Source organism: Nansenia antarctica (assembly GCF_963989245.1).
Source record: "Nansenia antarctica genome assembly, chromosome: 12".
Classification (NCBI taxonomy): Eukaryota; Metazoa; Chordata; class Actinopteri; order Argentiniformes; family Microstomatidae; genus Nansenia; species Nansenia antarctica.
This window is the reverse complement of record NC_137682.1, coordinates 10,690,804-10,707,622: the sequence shown is the minus strand read 5'-3', so window position 1 is coordinate 10,707,622 and position 16,819 is coordinate 10,690,804. Positions and strand designations below refer to the sequence as shown.

The 16,819-nt window shown below is 43.7% G+C and overlaps 1 protein-coding gene across 1 annotated transcript in view; it reads left to right on the top strand.

Moving 5' to 3' along the window:
- LOC308168849 (catenin delta-2-like) overlaps positions 1-16,819 on the top strand; it is a gene marked incomplete at both ends in the record, with an annotated part of 196,466 nt that overhangs the window by 48,985 nt on the left and 130,662 nt on the right. Inside the window, 6 exons of the mRNA XM_080543493.1 lie at positions 9-134; positions 788-866; positions 1,022-1,130; positions 2,576-2,664; positions 3,607-3,739; positions 6,752-6,925. Of these exons, the coding sequence (XP_080399619.1) occupies positions 9-134; positions 788-866; positions 1,022-1,130; positions 2,576-2,664; positions 3,607-3,739; positions 6,752-6,925 (710 nt within the window). The remainder of the gene's footprint in view (positions 1-8; positions 135-787; positions 867-1,021; positions 1,131-2,575; positions 2,665-3,606; positions 3,740-6,751; positions 6,926-16,819) is intronic.

Here is a 16,819-nt window from a genome sequence, read left to right as displayed (position 1 = left end):
GGTTGCAGGAGCCGGCTCTTCCCCGGTCCACTGGGAATGGTAGCTGGACCGAGCGGCGGCCCCTGTGCCGACCCCTCGGTCCAGTCGGGACGCCGCTCCGCCTCCAGCCAGTCTCTCACCGATGCCAAGGTCTTGTCAGTCTCGTCGGTCGGGAGAAATAGCGGGCTGGGGAAGTCTTGCACGAAGCGTCGGTAGTATGACGCCAGACGCAGGAAATTCCACAGCTCGCTGACGTTGGTAGGGGTCGGCCAGTCTCGGACTGTGGCTACCTTGACTGGTCACACTCCCGCAGCCCTTGCCCATTGGTGAACGCGGTTTTTGATCTTGCTTCGGGGGGCCAGCTCTACTTAGCTGCTGTGCAGGTCGAGTGAACTGAACCAGCTGGACCCTCTGATGTAGTCTAGGGCGTCGTCGAACCGAGGGAAGCGGGTAAGAGTCTTTTTTTGTCACGTCGTTCAGTTGCCAGTAATCCACGCAGAAACACCAGCTGCCATCCTTCTTTTTAACTAACACGGCTGGTGCTGCCCAGGGGCTGTCGGAGGGCTTGAGGTGCTGATGGAGGGGCAGCTGCCCGGCGGCTGATGGGTCAGTCCCTGGGTCTGCGGCTTCTCTCCTGACTGGTCCGGAGTTTCACAGTTTTGGTGCTGAGGGTGATGGACGACCCCAGCTTGTCCACACGGGCCCCCTCAGCGAGCCAGAACTTGTGCACCAGCTCTTGGTCTCCAGCCTGCACTCGTAGCAGCTTTCTCACTCTCATCTCGGCCTTCTCTCCTGTCACCATCGTCAGGTGGGTGCTGGTTGATGCCCATGCCGCTGAAGGAGGGACAATGGTGCCCGGGAGGATGCCTCGTCGCACTAGGGTGATGGTAGCCCCTGTGTCGACCATGGCAGGTCGAGTTCGCAGTTCATGTATAGTCCTTTAGTGTGGCCTAGGTGGCCAACCAGTGGACATCGGTTCCGAGGAGGGGTTGGAGGCTGGAGTGGTGGTCCCCTCGTTAGACCTCTCCGTTGGCGTTTCCAGTTGGCTGGGGAGTTCTGGCTTTTGGCGCTGGTGCTGGGCAGTTGCGGGAGTTGTGGCCAGGCTTGTCGCACCAGTAGCAGTGGTCGGTGGCCCAGGGTGGACGTCATCCGTAGGATAGGGGTCGCCGCGGGGCACTCACTTGGTAGATCTCTTCCATCTCGTTGTCGCCATTGTGGTCGATCCATCGGACGTGTGGTCGGGGACTAAAGGCTCGTCATTGGGTAGGCTGAGTAGAGAGCACCCCTTCCTCACAGAGCTCTTTGCTGAGAGACTGGGGTGTAGCAAGGCGGATGTGCAGTCGCAGCTGCTCTGGGACGAGGAGCCCTCGCAGGAAAGCTAGCACGGCTAACTCCTCTCGGGCATTGGCTAAGAACATTGGGTTACTGTGACGGCCGTGCAGCTGGTGAAGGTGCCTAGGTTCTCTCGCCCTTGGTGGCGCCAGCTGGCTAGTAGCTCTGCTCTGTTCTGGTCTAAGTCGAGTTTTCAGTCTCCAGGCTCTCGGACCATGTAAACCAGTGGTTTTCAACCCTCTCCTCGGGGACCACCAGCCGTTCCACATATTTGATCTGTTCCACCACCAGCACACCTGATTCAACTAATCAAGTACAAATCATAATTGCTTTGCATTTGATTAGTTGAATCAGGTGTGCTGGTGGTGGAACAGATCAAATATGTGGAACGGCTGGTGGTCCCCGAGGAGAGGGTTGAAAACCACTGAAAACAACAGCTGTATGAAGAGTTTGTATGATGCAGTTTGGCGAGACTGAAGAGACGCGCAATGCATTTTGGGGACGTTGAGTGGAAATAGTATGGTCTCGATCCGTACTTACAAATGTGGGTATACATACTAGATTTCTCGCATACTCAAATTTCACATACACAGTGTGAAAGCACTGCATACTCGAAATCCACGTCATATCTAGTATGAGTAGTATGCTAGTATGCCATTCCGAACACAGCCTCTGTGTCTATTGAACCCGGCTCAGGGCTGGCTAGCTAGCTAGCTCTCTACTCCATTCATCAATTATTGTTATTGAAGCTAGTGTCGCTGTCCCAGTCTCTGTAATAAGGGAACATATAGAATATTCCTGATCCACATCTGAAGCCTTCATTCAACCATACTGTAGTGTAAGGGAAAAAAGGGGTGTCAATTTGATCGCAAACAGGTACATTGTACATTCATCTGTGACAAAGGACAGAACACTTGTAAAGTGGTGGTGATTAGCGTCTATACATGTAAACATGATGGTCACGAATGTAACCAACGACTGTCTCATCATTATAATCCAGTACACAAACCACTCTGTCTTCAAACCCTCTACAAGCGTTTGACACGCATGTCAGTAGAAGTTATGATTCATGGTAATATGAAGTTATGGTAATACGAATAATTAGCGTTTTACAAAGGTATACAAAACAAATATTTTACCGCGTTACGGTTTCCAAATGAACCGCGATCGTTAACACATTAACATTGACAGCCCTAGTTATTATATTAAAGGTGCCGTTCATTACTGTGTTATTACAGCACCACAGTTGCCGTGACAACAGCAGGTGGGCCGGGGTCTCCGCTGAGGGTGGCCTCTCCGCCTAACTCGGTAGCCGGGGGCGGTGCTAGCTCGTCCTCGTCCCCACTACACCAGGTACTGTGTCACATTCTTAAGATATATATTGTGTGTCTTACAATTGCTTCTGTTCTACACAATGCTTATCTACGGTATCTTGATGTTCTTAAAACCTCTTCATCTGAATCAGCTATGAGACACATTTCTGACCTAAAAACCAGACCCAAACTAAACTGCTTATATAACATAAAAAATAGGATGATCAGATGCAAAAGCAGAATGCCATTGGATAGGTAAGACCTTGTTAGGTTATGTGTGGATATGCTCAGATCATAGTTCAGAAGAACATACTGCACAAAGCGCAATCCATTACAAGGAGGTAAAGTAATCAATAATGAAATGAATACTCAAATTGAAGCAGAATGTATGGGCCCAATGATAGGACCGTCTGGATTAAAAGGTGAACATAAGAGATACTGTAGATATTCATTACATTGAGTTACGTTACGTAACCAAGAATGGTGTGTGTTCTACACGTAAGCAATTTACCATGAGAGGAAGGGGGTTGTGGAGACATTTACCACTGGTACAGGGTTGTGGCACGAGGCGAAGCCTCCACAACCTCCGCCCTCGAATGGTAAATTGCTTTTCTACAAAAGCTACCACATAATATGAAATACACAGTTGTAACATTAAATTCATTTATTTACAATCATTAATCGTTTCAGAATACATATATCCTTCCGCCACAGAATATAGTCCCATAAACAAGATCAACGATTGCATTGTAGGCTAGGCCACATTCACTTGCCTTTGAGCCAAAGCAAAAACAAATCAGGTGTTCTTAATCAGATTGATTGGGATACTGGAAATGCAGTTGGAGCTGAACTGAAGGGAGTTGGGGTATTTACCACTGTTGCTAGCCAATCAGAATCCAGTATCCAAACATGCTGTTGTAGAATATGTATTTCTATCTGAATGCTCTGTTGATGTATGTACACACTCTGCTGTGGTTCCCAGATGAGTTCAGGCATCGGAAGTTATGCCACGCTGTCTCCCAAACGCCTGGCTGCTCACCACGCCTCAGACCAGTACAAGATCTCCCACGAGCTCTACGCTACCGCCACCCTCCAGAGGCCTGGCAGTCTAGCAGGTGAGAGAAACGCACGCACAGACACACACACACACACACACACACACACACACACACACACACACACACCCTAGAGACAAGACAGGTTTAAAACCTTTACTTCCTAGTAAGGTCACAGGGGATTCATTCTCCCAAGTGACGCCTTCCTCTGCCTCCTCATCCTCCGCTGTGTGGATGTCTCTGTGTGTGTGTGTGTTGATTGTGACAGTTCCTCTTGGTAATGGACTAAAGTGAGTCCTTAGCCTATAGCAGGGTCTTGATAGAGTTCAATAGATGGAGGATTGTTGTCATGGTACTTGTGTTAATGACCACTTGCGCCTATGCGGTGTCATCTTCTATTTCAACCAAAGTGTGTGTGTGTGTTTCTGTAAGTGTGTGTGTTTAGATTGCCACTCTCTTATTGATTGTAATAACGTCCCCTCCATGCAGTACAGAGGGTTGCGTTCGCTCTGCCCGGTATTCTGCAACACTCTGCAAGCACTAGTATGGACTGAGGAGGTCATGTGTTTGTCGAGTGGCGTTTCTGAACGCTCTGTCCTTCTGAAGGCAGCAATCACACTCTCGCTGAGTCGTGAGGTTTGAAGAGGCTGAAGAGACCAGTCCCTGATGTCTTATGTCACCGAGAGACCGTTTGACCTACACGGCATCCTTCTCCTTGTGCAAAACAGGACTAAGCCATTGCCACAAAGACTTTGAATACTGCTGCTAAAGATTGCATGGTGTGCAGTGCATTTGCAATGCATGTTACTGTCATATTGTAATAATTATATAGGCCTACCCATTGAATCTGGAAGAATATGATGTTACCTGTCCTCTTACAACTGTTTTACCTTATCTTATTATGTATGGGGCATTTTCTATAATTTCACATACAGTACTGCAATTCCATGCCATGTGCATGTCATGACCAATGATAGTCCAAAGAATTGTAGTCTTTACAACTGGACGTATTAGCCTTATGAGAGGGCCAGTAGGATCTTGTAGTGAGAAACATGGTGGCCACCATAAAGTTGGCAAGGCTAAAACATAACATCACTGCAGGAGCCTCATTAGTGAGTCGAAGTGGAGGTAATGACACTCTAGTGTCTCTCTTTATGATCACGGTTATACTTGCTGTGGGGTATGCACCAGACCTGGGTTCAAATAGTATTTGAGATCATTCCAAATACTTAAGTGTGTTTGGATTGGGTTTTACATTTTTTAACTCAGGTCTTCTATGCTCCCCCTATCTACAGGGAGAACTTGACTGAGTGTCTGTCTTTCCTTTGCCTTTCTTTCTTTAATAGCTATATTTTTTTATTCCGAGTTTGATTTTGATATTGAGAACACACTTCAAAGTGAGAACTTCAAATGCCTTTTTTGTTAAAAATAGAATTAGGTAAATACCCATGTGGTAAAGAGGTGAAGAATTACTTTTCGGATGTGCGCCGTGGTATAATATTATAATAGCTATTGTGTTCTAATAGTACGCTTGTTTCCGCTTTAGCTCACACTCAGGAAGTTAAGAGCAGAACACGGTCGACGGGGGACCTGCTTCTGTTTTGCATTTCTGTTTTATTTTTCTGATTGTATGAAATGTCATGGGACGCCAGCTCCCTCCCCCTTCCCCCCACCCCCATCCCTCCACCCCCAGCCCTCCATTTGAAAGAAAGCGAGCTCTGTGTGCTTTGATTCGGGGTGCCTCTGTGACTCAGTAACTCTCCCCCGTAAGACTTCAAAAGAAAAGGGAGGACGAGGGGAGGAATAGAGGAGGAGGAAGAGAGAGAGAGAGAGAGAGACATGATGAGTCGCTTGACGGAAGAGTGCGTCCGTCGCTCTAATGACTACTCCCTCCTTCCCGAATATTCCCTCGATTCTTCACTCCTCCTCTCTCTTTGCCACAACCCAAACGGTCTCCCTTTTGTAAATGATCGCTATTAGAGTGTGAAGGGAAGCTTCTGCTAGCGAAGAAGTGATGTGCTGCGTTGTTTTTTTTGAAAGAAGTAAACACTTTCGTAATGGACACTCCGTAAAGGACTTTTTTTCCTTTTTTTTTAAGGGACCGATGGCTTCCATGATTCAGTAATTTGTACTGTTGCGTTTAAGCTCTTGCTCTCTCAGTTCATAATCTAGACACCTAGGAGTTGGTTAATGCGTGTGCACACACATAGACGTGTATGCACATGACACATACACACACACACATGCGTGTGTACACAATATACACGCAAAACGCATGCACATATTCCACCTTTTTTCCAGCTCTCTATCCGTCTCCTCTCTGCACCCTTCTGTTTTATCGTCCCCCGCCCATCACTCTCTTTTTCGCTTACTTTATCTTTCTCTCTCTCTCTTTCTCCCTCTCCTCTCTCTTCACCCGCCTTCCCCTTTCCCTCTCCCTCTGTCTATCCACCCACCACTCCCCCCCCCCCCCCACACACACATACCTTCTCTCCTCTCTTTTGGTGAAGTCTCTGTGCCGTGTGTGTTTGTCACACTGTGTTACGAACAAGTGTTTTCCGTGTGAGGGAGTGTGCATTTGGTATTCGGTAACTCCTGCCAAAGGCAGCGAAAAAGAATGCAAATTTGCGCATTTCATTATTTCACAGCTGACGTGAAATAACGTCCTCCACGGAGATCACATTGAATAATTTCTATCCCCAGCTACCACAATACCAGGGTAGAAAATCCACTCTCTATCACAGGGGCTATCAGCATCCAACAAACATCCAATCCAAATACTGTGCACAGGGACAATATTAGCTTTGTATACGAACTCCGCCTGAAATAGCTCGGTAAATCTTCGGTCGGGGGGGGGGAATGTATTTCCATATCAAATGAAGCGGCGTTGAATTGTGATGTCGTTAACCCTGTCAGCGCTCAACTGGGTGGAGTGGAGAAGGAATTTTGGTGTAAAATGATGAATTAATCGGAAAAATTTCATGAACGGAATACACTGGGCTGACTTTCCTCTCTCTCTCTCTCTCTCTCTCTCTTTCTCTCTCTCTCTCTCCCCCCCCCCCCGCCCCCCAGGTTCCCGGGGGTCCTACAGCAGTCAGCACAGCCACTGCGGTCCGGAGCTCCGGCCCCTGGGCTCCCCTGAGCACCACATAGACCCCATCTATGAGGAGCGCGTCTACCACAAGGGTCCCATGAGGAGCCTGAGCCAGAGTCAGGGGGAAGCCAGCCCCAATCGCAACAACACTGGTACGATAAACACTGTACACACTGTGCACGCACTTTCATACAGTACACCTGTTCTAACAACACCGGTACGATAAACACGGTAGATAGATAGACTTTATTTGTCATTGTTACAGTACAGGTACCAAACAACGAAATTTAGGAGGGGAGGCTCCCCTGGTGTTTAAGAAAGGAAAAAGAAACACATTTTGGAAAAAGCATAGATGCATAAAATCACAAGAAGATAAGGAGCTGGTTTACATCAATAGAGGCTATGTACACAATCCACTGTACTATACTGCACAGATAGTCAACTAGGGTTGTCATATTGCACAAGAAAGTATTTCACTGTGCACGCACTTTCATACAGTACACCTGTTCTAACAACACCGGTACGATAAACACAGTACACACTGTGCACGCACTTTCATACAGTACACCTGTTTTAACAACACCGGTACGATAAACACTGTACACACTGTGCACGCACTTTCATACAGTACACCTGTTCTAACAACACCGGTACGATAAACACAGTACACACTGTGCACGCACTTTCATACAGTACACCTGTTCTAACAACACCGGTACGATAAACACAGTACACACTGTGCACGCACTTTCATACAGTACACCTGTTCTAACAACACCGGTACGATAAACACTGTACACACTGTGCACGCACTTTCATACAGTACACCTGTTTTAACAACACTGGTACGAACAATACTCTTTACACACTGTACACTCACTGACATACACCTGTTTTAACAACACTGGTATGAGAAATACATCACTGGTGGCCAACTTGGTTTTAACTCCAGGCAACATCTGTGGGCCGCACAACATAAAAAGCGCCCCTCCCACGCATTCATGACCACTAATATACCACTACCAGTAATATTATTTCATTTTAAAATTGTACAATTTGGCGCCCAAATATATACTATAATATAATGTTATAATACTACGTTATTAATAAATAATTGTGCACTTACTTAGTGTGACTTCTCGCACATGCTGTTCTCCACCAACCTCCTGAGGTTTGGTATGAGTGAGGCACAGGCACATCTTAGTTCAGCACATAGACTTCCATCAGTCAGTCTGTTACCTTTCTTGTTTTTGGTGTGTCCCATTGTCGAGAAAGTCTGCTCGCATGTGTAGGTTGAGCCGAAAATGGACAACAGCTTTGTGCTACGAGCCAGTCGTCGATCATGTCCAGTAGAATGTACTCAAAGATCCCGAACATCTGCCCTCTACAGCTGCTCAATGTGGTCCTCATACATCGCGTGCATCTCCATCGACTCTTCCTCGAATGGCCTTGTCAAGTCCAAGTTGGTCACAAACATCGGCACTTTTTGTCATGTCAAAGTTGAAGGGATTTGACAGAAATCAACTCATCTAGAGAACAGGATCGGTTTTCAAAACGTTCCAGTAATCCACACAGCATTTTGGCATGAGTCGTTCCATTGTTCCCTTGGAGCCCCTGGTCTGTACACTTCTGTAACATAGTTTTTTTTAGTTCTGACAGATGATGAGCTCGCTCTACTGACCCTGCTGGATAGGTTTCCATGGGGACAGGATGCCTTGCTTCATAATGTCGCAGAACTATGTATTCTTTGCTCTTTTCTCTTTGCATATCAAGCAAAATGGCTTCCTTTTCAGTTAAATCATTAAATCATCAGTCACACAAGAAAGTAATAAATAAAGGAATTATACATTTTAAAATTCTTGTGGGTCTACCGGCCGCGGCCCTCCACAGTGGCATCAACAACACTGGTATGATCAATACTCTATACATACTGACGTACACCTGTTTTAACAATATTGGTATAATCAATACTCTATACACACTGACATACACCTGTTTTAACAATATTGGTATAATCAATACTCTATATATACTGACATACACCTGTTTTAACAATATTGGTATAATCAATACTCTATACATACTGACATACACCTGTTTTAACAACACTGATATGATCAATACTCTATACACACTGACATACACCTGTTTTAACAATATTGGTATAATCAATACTCTATACATACACCTTTCTCTCTCTCACGTTTTCCACACTTGAAGGGTGTATAATGATTCACACCTACAGTATATATAGCCCGGGGATTTGGAATCAAGCTGTCGGGACGATGTGTCATGACGCGACGTTTCGTGACGAGAGAGAGAGAGAGAGAGAGAGAGAGAGAGAGAGAGAGAGAGAGAGAGAGAGAGAGAGAGAGAGAGAGAGAGAGAGAGAGAGAGAGAGAGAGAGAGAGAGAGAGAGAGAGAGAGAGAGAGAGAGAGAGAGAGAGAGAGAGAGAGAGAGAGAGAGAGAGAGAGAGAGAGAGAGAGAGAGAGAGAGAGAGAGAGAGAGAGAGAGAGAGAGAGAGAGAGAGAGAGAGAGAGAGAGAGAGAGAGAGAGAGAGAGAGAGAGAGAGAGAGAGAGAGAGAGAGAGAGAGAGAGAGAGAGAGAGAGAGAGAGAGAGAGAGAGAGAGAGAGATGCTTTCTGTCACAACAGCCTTGTTTGGGGTAGCGTCTCCAGTGCGGTTCCTTTAATAGGAGGTTCATTTAGTATTTAGCTCCAAGATGTGGGTTTAGGTACGGTGTGGGAATCCCATTATCGCATCGCTACATGAACGTAACCCCCCCTCTCCGTCACGCTGCATTACTGCTTCTTTAAGGTGGCGCGTTAATAACTATCATTAGCTCTCGGGGTCGACTACTGCTACTGTTAAATACAGTTAAGTTATTGTTCTGGATTAGTAGGCAAGGTATAATACTCAAAAGGAAAATACGTCAACAAATAGAACATGGCATGTACGGGGACATGTACGGCATCATTTGGTGTATGCATGCTTGTTAAAAAGGTCAATGAGGTGCAATGCTAGTTTTGCTCTCAAAGAAATGAAACAAGGCTGTAAAATAAAGGCTTATTCATTTATGTACCATGTCTACTGATCCAAACAATAACACATCGAGCGCATAGCCATATTTACCAGTCACTTTCAAACTGTGTGCTAATCATAGCTGTTAAGATAGGTGCGCCACCTTTGATGACTTTGAGGTAACAAGGTTTACTTTCTGATACTAACCTCAATACATTCAGCATAATTGACGAGAAAATGAAGGGAAATTCCAAATCTGGAATAGACAAAGACGTGTTAGCGATGTGGTAACAAGGGGTACTTTCTGGTGCTTACCTGAAAGAAAAACTCAGCAGAACTGGTAACTGCATGGTACTAAATGACACACAGTGGTGCGTGTGTCAGCTAATCTAAAAGAAACACTGAGCATAATTAATATGTAATAATCAGGCGATAAAAACATACCTGCTTAATACCGGGCTATAAAAATAAGGGTTACCAAGAAATGTAGAGCGTCTGGTTTTATGAGGCAAGCAATTAATTGATATGATATTATATGAGTATGATAACCATACATTCAACACGTACTTATTTAAGATTTTAGGGGACAAAATGTGCTACTAAACATCCACCGTGTCCCTTTAATATTTAATAGCAGCTTAGCACACCTCATCATAAAATGTTAACAGCTGTGTCTTCTTAATCACTCAACAAGGTCACAGACATGCAGACGAGCCTTTTATAATAGCGCACAAATTATGCTGTTATTGTGTTAGATCGATGTAACGACAGTTGCTTTACAATGTAAAACAAATACTTCGACTCATTCTATTTTTTCCCCCCCTACCGTGCCAGACAGACCACAGATGAAGAGGAAACCTCTTAGTAGACATTAAGTGATCGATTCCTGAATTATTACCTCATTTAATGTTGCCAGCTAGTGAACAATGTGTGTAAAACTCTGAATAGCCACGGCAGGCCCGTCGGAATCCTAATGGGGGAGTCACAATGCATAAGTGGCGCCTCGTAATGAATAGATAAGAATTCTGCTGACGCCACGGCCAGTAAGTCATTAATTGTGTCATCGTTTTACTCTTTCGGATCCCAGGCCCACATTATTATGCCATTATCCTGGTATGTATCACAGTAATTATTGTAATAAGTCATTTCTTCTTAGCAGAGGGGATCTCTCTGTTATTGCTCTGCTTTTTATTTCTTTTCAGAAGCCGGGGTGTGTACTTCTTTGATGTTATAGGAACATTTTACCAAGCAAATGTCATATTGTTATGTCAAGCGAGTTTAATGATGACCGGTTCTAGCCATTACTGTACAGTTGATATATTTAAAGAGATACTATTTTTAGTGTATCATTAGCACTTCCAATATCTCATTAGACAGTAAATGGATTTTGGTCTTACACTCTCTCTGACTTATACTCTTTCTTTTGGTCTTACTCTCTCAGACACACAAAGGGATGGGCCAGCTCGATAGTGTCTGTCGATGAGTCACACAAACACACTATTACGTATTCTAAGCATGTATGATGCATTATAATGTCTTCGTAATACATTATCTTATGTCTGTCAATGAGACCATTTTTTAAGGGACACAAAATGGTTAAGAATAGCTCAGGACCATTATGAGATGATGGCATACGTTATAATTCAGTCACATGTGCTCACAAGTCTTATCAGAAGCAGAATAATTTTTATTGCATCTTACCGTACAAGTACACAAGACAGTAAAATTCTTGGCTTTGGTTCCTCAACATTGACATTGCAGCATTCAGATACAAAACACAGTAATAATAAGTAACGGTAAAAAAGTTGATAAAGTAATCAAGTGTTGGATTTTACAGTGGCTTCAATGGTGCAAAACATGCTATGCAGAGTATGATGATGATATATAATGCAATATAATACAAGGGTCATTTTTTTATACGGTGCCATTTGGACTTCATAACTTGTGAAAAATAAATTGTTGATTTATCTATATTTTAATGTTCTATTATATAAAGGACATATCTAGCTTGCTGAAAAACATAGTGGTCGAGCTCAGGCACCTACATTTTATTTTATTTAGAATACCCTCTGTAGTTGAATAGGGCGAGTGTCTCCAGAACAGAGTGGACACATAACAGGGTGGACACTAACAGGGTGGACATTTTGAGTTAAAGTTAGCCTTTAGCCTGCCTGTGTTAGCATAATGCCTAGAATGACCATGAATACTTGATGAGGAATCTAATTTGCACTAAATACTTTTTTTGAAATTATTCAATTTGATTGATCTCCTCAATATTTAGGCATAACAGGGTGGACACGTTATGGTCAACCACATTAAACTCACTGGATAAAAACATAAAAATCAGATGGTAAAAGAGGTAGAAAATCACACAGCTTACCACATTTGAAATCCCCTCCACTGATGTGATGTCACCTCATGAGAGTGATGTGATTGAGAAATATGGTTTTCTTTTAAAAGGGACATTAACACAGCATAACAGGGTGGACAGTGATCGCAGGGACAAGCAATATTGTAAGCAAAACCTTAATTATTTGTACAAAATAAAAAAAAAGGATAAAAACTATATTTGATTTCAATAGATATTGATCAGGAAAATGAAATAATAATAACATATTTGGAAATGTATATGTTTTTAATAGTTATTTTGGGGATTGAAGTTGAATGAACAACACTGGGGACATCCCAAATCCCATGCAAAATCCAATTTTCAAAATCCAACCAAAGCTTTTAAAATGTAGAAAACAACAACTTAGAAGCCCATATCATTGTATTCATAATAAATAACAATTGACTATACATGAAAAACCTAATGGAATTAGTATTTGTCCAAATTTAGACAAAATACAACATGATTTAGTACTGGGGACGGAAAAGGCACCGTATAAAAAAATTACCCACAATACAGTAGGTTAGTAAATTAGTCCAATGTTATACAAGTAATCCAACAAGTAGTGTGCAGTAGTTATAATACTGTTCATGTTTGTAGTATGTGTGGGGTTGGTTAGGGGGTGGCAGTCTTTTGTATTCTTCCAGTGTATCTCTCCAGGAGCCTGGTTGCTCGGGGGAAATAGCTGTTTGTCATCCTCTGGGGGTTTAGCCCTGATGCTGCGGTGCCGTTTCCCCGACGGCGGTAGCTCCAACAGTTTCTGATTGCGGTGGCTTGGGTCCCTAATAATCCCGAGGGCCTTTCTGACACATCGGTCCCTGTAGGTGTCTTGGATGGAGGGAGCTCACATCCGCTGATCTTCTCAGCTGTCCCCACTACTCTTTGCAGCGCATTGCGGCCGATCACTGTTGTGTCGTCGGTGAACTTGATCACTGTGTTGGAGCTGTGAGTGGTCACACAGTTGTGTGTGTGTACAGGGAGTAGAGAAGGAGGCCTAGTGCCTTGTGAGGCACCTGTGTTAATGGTCAGAGGGTCGGAGGTCTTAGAACCCATCTTCATCACTTGTTTACGATCTGAGAGGAAGTCCAGGATCCAGTTTCACACGCTGGGGTCGATGCCTAGGTCCCTGTGCTCGCTGTCGAGTCTGGAGGGGACTATGGTGTTGAATCACATAGGGCCGGTTTCACAGACAAGGCTTAAGCCTAGTCCTGGACTAAATCACACTTTCAATGTAAAATCTCCATTGAAGATGCTTTTTAGTCCAGGACTAGGCTTAAGCCTTGTCTGTGAAACCGGCCCCTAGAGTTTCACTTGTCAAGGTGGGTGAGAGTGCGGTGGCGATGGCGTCATCCGTTGACCTGTTTTCCTGGTAGGCAAATTGGCGAGGGTCCAGGGTGGGTGGCAGCATTCTGCAGATCAGGACCTTGATGACCAACTTTTCAAAGCATTTGCTCATTACAGGGGTGAGAGAAACAGGGTGCCAGTCGTTTAGGCATGTTACCTTTCCCTTTTTTGGTACTGGGATGATGGCAGATGACTTATAACGGTGTTTCTCAACGGGTGGGACGCGGAATCGTTCTGAATGGGTCACAGAGTGTGTGGTCAAAATACATAATTTGAACACTAGAAAAGCCCAAAGTAGTTGCTAGTGCTTAGCTATCTGATGTCAGACTTTTAAGTAAGCCTTCCCCAGTTCCGGAGCAACCATGTGATGGGAGAGTACCCGTCCCTATGGCCACTCATGGAGTCAAAAATCGTCCTACCGTTCAGCATACTTATCTGTGCAAAAGTGGCTTCTCGACTTTGAACAGGTTGGACACTGAGCATGATCTGAGAGTAGCTCTGTCTACCATCACTCCAGACTTTGAAACTCTTATCAGGAGTAAAGCAGTCTAGGGCTGGGCAAACGATAACAATTTCTTTTTCGACAACCGCAAGAATTAACGATCAATTATCGATTAATCGATAAGCTTTTTTTCCATTAATTAATTAAAAACATTTTTTTTTCCTTGGGGAAAAAACTTTATTTGTGTTGATATTGCACACATTCATTCATTCACATTCAAACTAGACACTACAGTCAGATAACAATCCTCTTAAACAAGGCAGTGAGTAGCTTAAATTGTTTAACTTAAAAACACATTTTACGTTATAAATGATCTGACATGTTAACATGTTCAGGGGTGAGAGACGAACGCAATCTGGTGACACGTGGACAAACTAATTTCCATTATTATTATTATAAAAAAATAAAATAATAATAATAATAATAAAGATTATCGAGCAAAATATTTTGTGATCGACCAAGATCCTTATCGATCAATTATCGATCGTCGATCATTGATGCCCACCCCTATTAAAAGCACATCCCCAACTATATCATTAGCTTCCCCAAATGCTGGTTGACTGAAAACAGCCCATTTAGTAGGCCTACTCTGAGAGATTACCATATTATGTGTAACAGTGGCAGTTATGATCATCATATTATTCATATTCACCGGGATCAGCAGAACACAGTTGTGATGTTCATACTCATCAGTGTATTAATCAGGATCAGTTTTGATCCGTTTGTTATTGCTAGAGTAATGTGCTCTGAATGCAGGGATGAACATTATGTGACATGTTCTAATGCTTTGGTCCTCGTATCGGGATCCAATGTAATGATCGGACTTTTCTGAGCCTGCTAACAATGTAAAGTAGTGTTATAGTTAACTAGGTAGCAGTGGGGATTACTCACCGAATCATCCATTGTGTTGCAGTATTTTGGCTTGACTAACGTGTTTGTGTTGTGATTCTCAACAACGTTGAAATGTAGTTCGGTGTTTCAAAACCAAACAAAACGTGTGTTTGTCGATATGAGGACCAAAGCATTAAAACGTCTCACATATTTGTTTGTTTTATGTAAAAAATAGAATAAATGATGTCATTGTAGGTGTGTTTACTAGCTCATTTTTGAGAAGTAAATGTTCTTGTATTCTATAAAAATGGATCACGACTTAATGACCATGGGAAAATGTGGGTCCCAAGGCCAGACCAGTTAAAAACTACTGACTTATAATGACATTGTTAATGTACACAATTGTGAACACATTAAAATGGTATACTTAAGATAAAACACTGTATTTTGCTTTATCAGCTTGTTTTTCAATCTAGTACTGATATTGCATGCATGCATGCACAGTTCATCTGTTTCTTTAACGTCCTTAAAACCTAATTAATTTCACTTTGTAGTGCGATTTCACGTGTGGATTAGAGAAAAATAGACTCCAAGCGCATCGTCTACACTTCATGCATAATATTGAATACAATACAGTCATAATCAACTCTGTATTAGGCTCGTCTCACGTACATGCATTTGACACACTCAGTGAAGCAGGGCTGTTATGTCTGTTATATATATTATTTCTTTCCTCTTGATAACATGACAGGCATGAACGTTTGACACCTTTAAACTGAGTTTCCTATCTCTGCTTATTCACCCTATGTTATGGATGGAGGTCAGATCGGTTTCACCCATACATGTATAGCATGGGGCAGGCAGTTAGACAGGCAGGTAGGTAGGAAGACAGGCAGTTAGGTAAACAGGCAGGTAGGCAGGTAGACAGCTAGGTAGACAGACAGGTAGGTAGACAGGCTTGTAGGTAGACAGACAGACAGGCAGATAGGTAGGTAGACAGGTAGGTAGATCGGCAGGTAGGTACGATAAGTCGTGGACAAATGTAGTTTGTGCTTGTTTATAAAGGGCTGGTATGATTTACTGGCTGAAATGCGGACGAGAGGGAACTGTAACGAGGCTCGATTACTTGTTTCAACATGTGTTCTCGACAACGTATGAGTATGACAACGTAATGAGTACGTAACGAGTATGGTCCTATGGTATAAAAACACTTTTACACTTTTGCGGAGCGATTTGTTTGCAGTGAGAACGCACATCGTAAGATGATCATCCACAATGAACTTTTGATTGTCAAACACACTATATAATATGAAAATAAAACACAGAAAATAGATGACTGGTCATATGTAGGTAGACAGGCAGATAGGTAGACAGGCAGATAGGTAGACAGGCACAGGTCTCTCTCTTTCATCCCTCCCTTCCTTCTTATTTATGTGTGTGTGTGCGCGTGTGTGCGTGCGTGCGTGCATAAGTGTGTGTTCACGTGTGTGTGTGTGTGTGTCTGTGCTGTTTGTGTGTGCATATTGCAGTGAAGCCAATACTTCATGGATTAAACCAGGCCAGTACCCTAGAGTACTTCAGGTTAATAAGGCCTATTTCAAGCTATTAATCCTGCATGGTCACAGTGCAATGCACACACACACACACACACACACACACACACACACACACACCGCACTGCAGTTCAACTACACTGCGGCAGGAGGGAAGAGAGCGAATGGCTGCAGCATCCTGTATCCTTTAGCTTCTCGAAAGCACTGAAAGCAGGTTACAGTAAATGGACTCCCTCTCCCTCTTTTCCTCATCATCCCTCTATTCCTTACTCTCCTCTCAATTTCTCTTTTCCCCCACCCCCTTCTATCTCCTCTACCCCTGCAGTCGATCTCTCTCCCCCCCTCCCCCCCTCTCTCTCCTCTCTCCGTCTCTCCCTCTCTCTCCTTTACCCCAGGCGAACAGGGC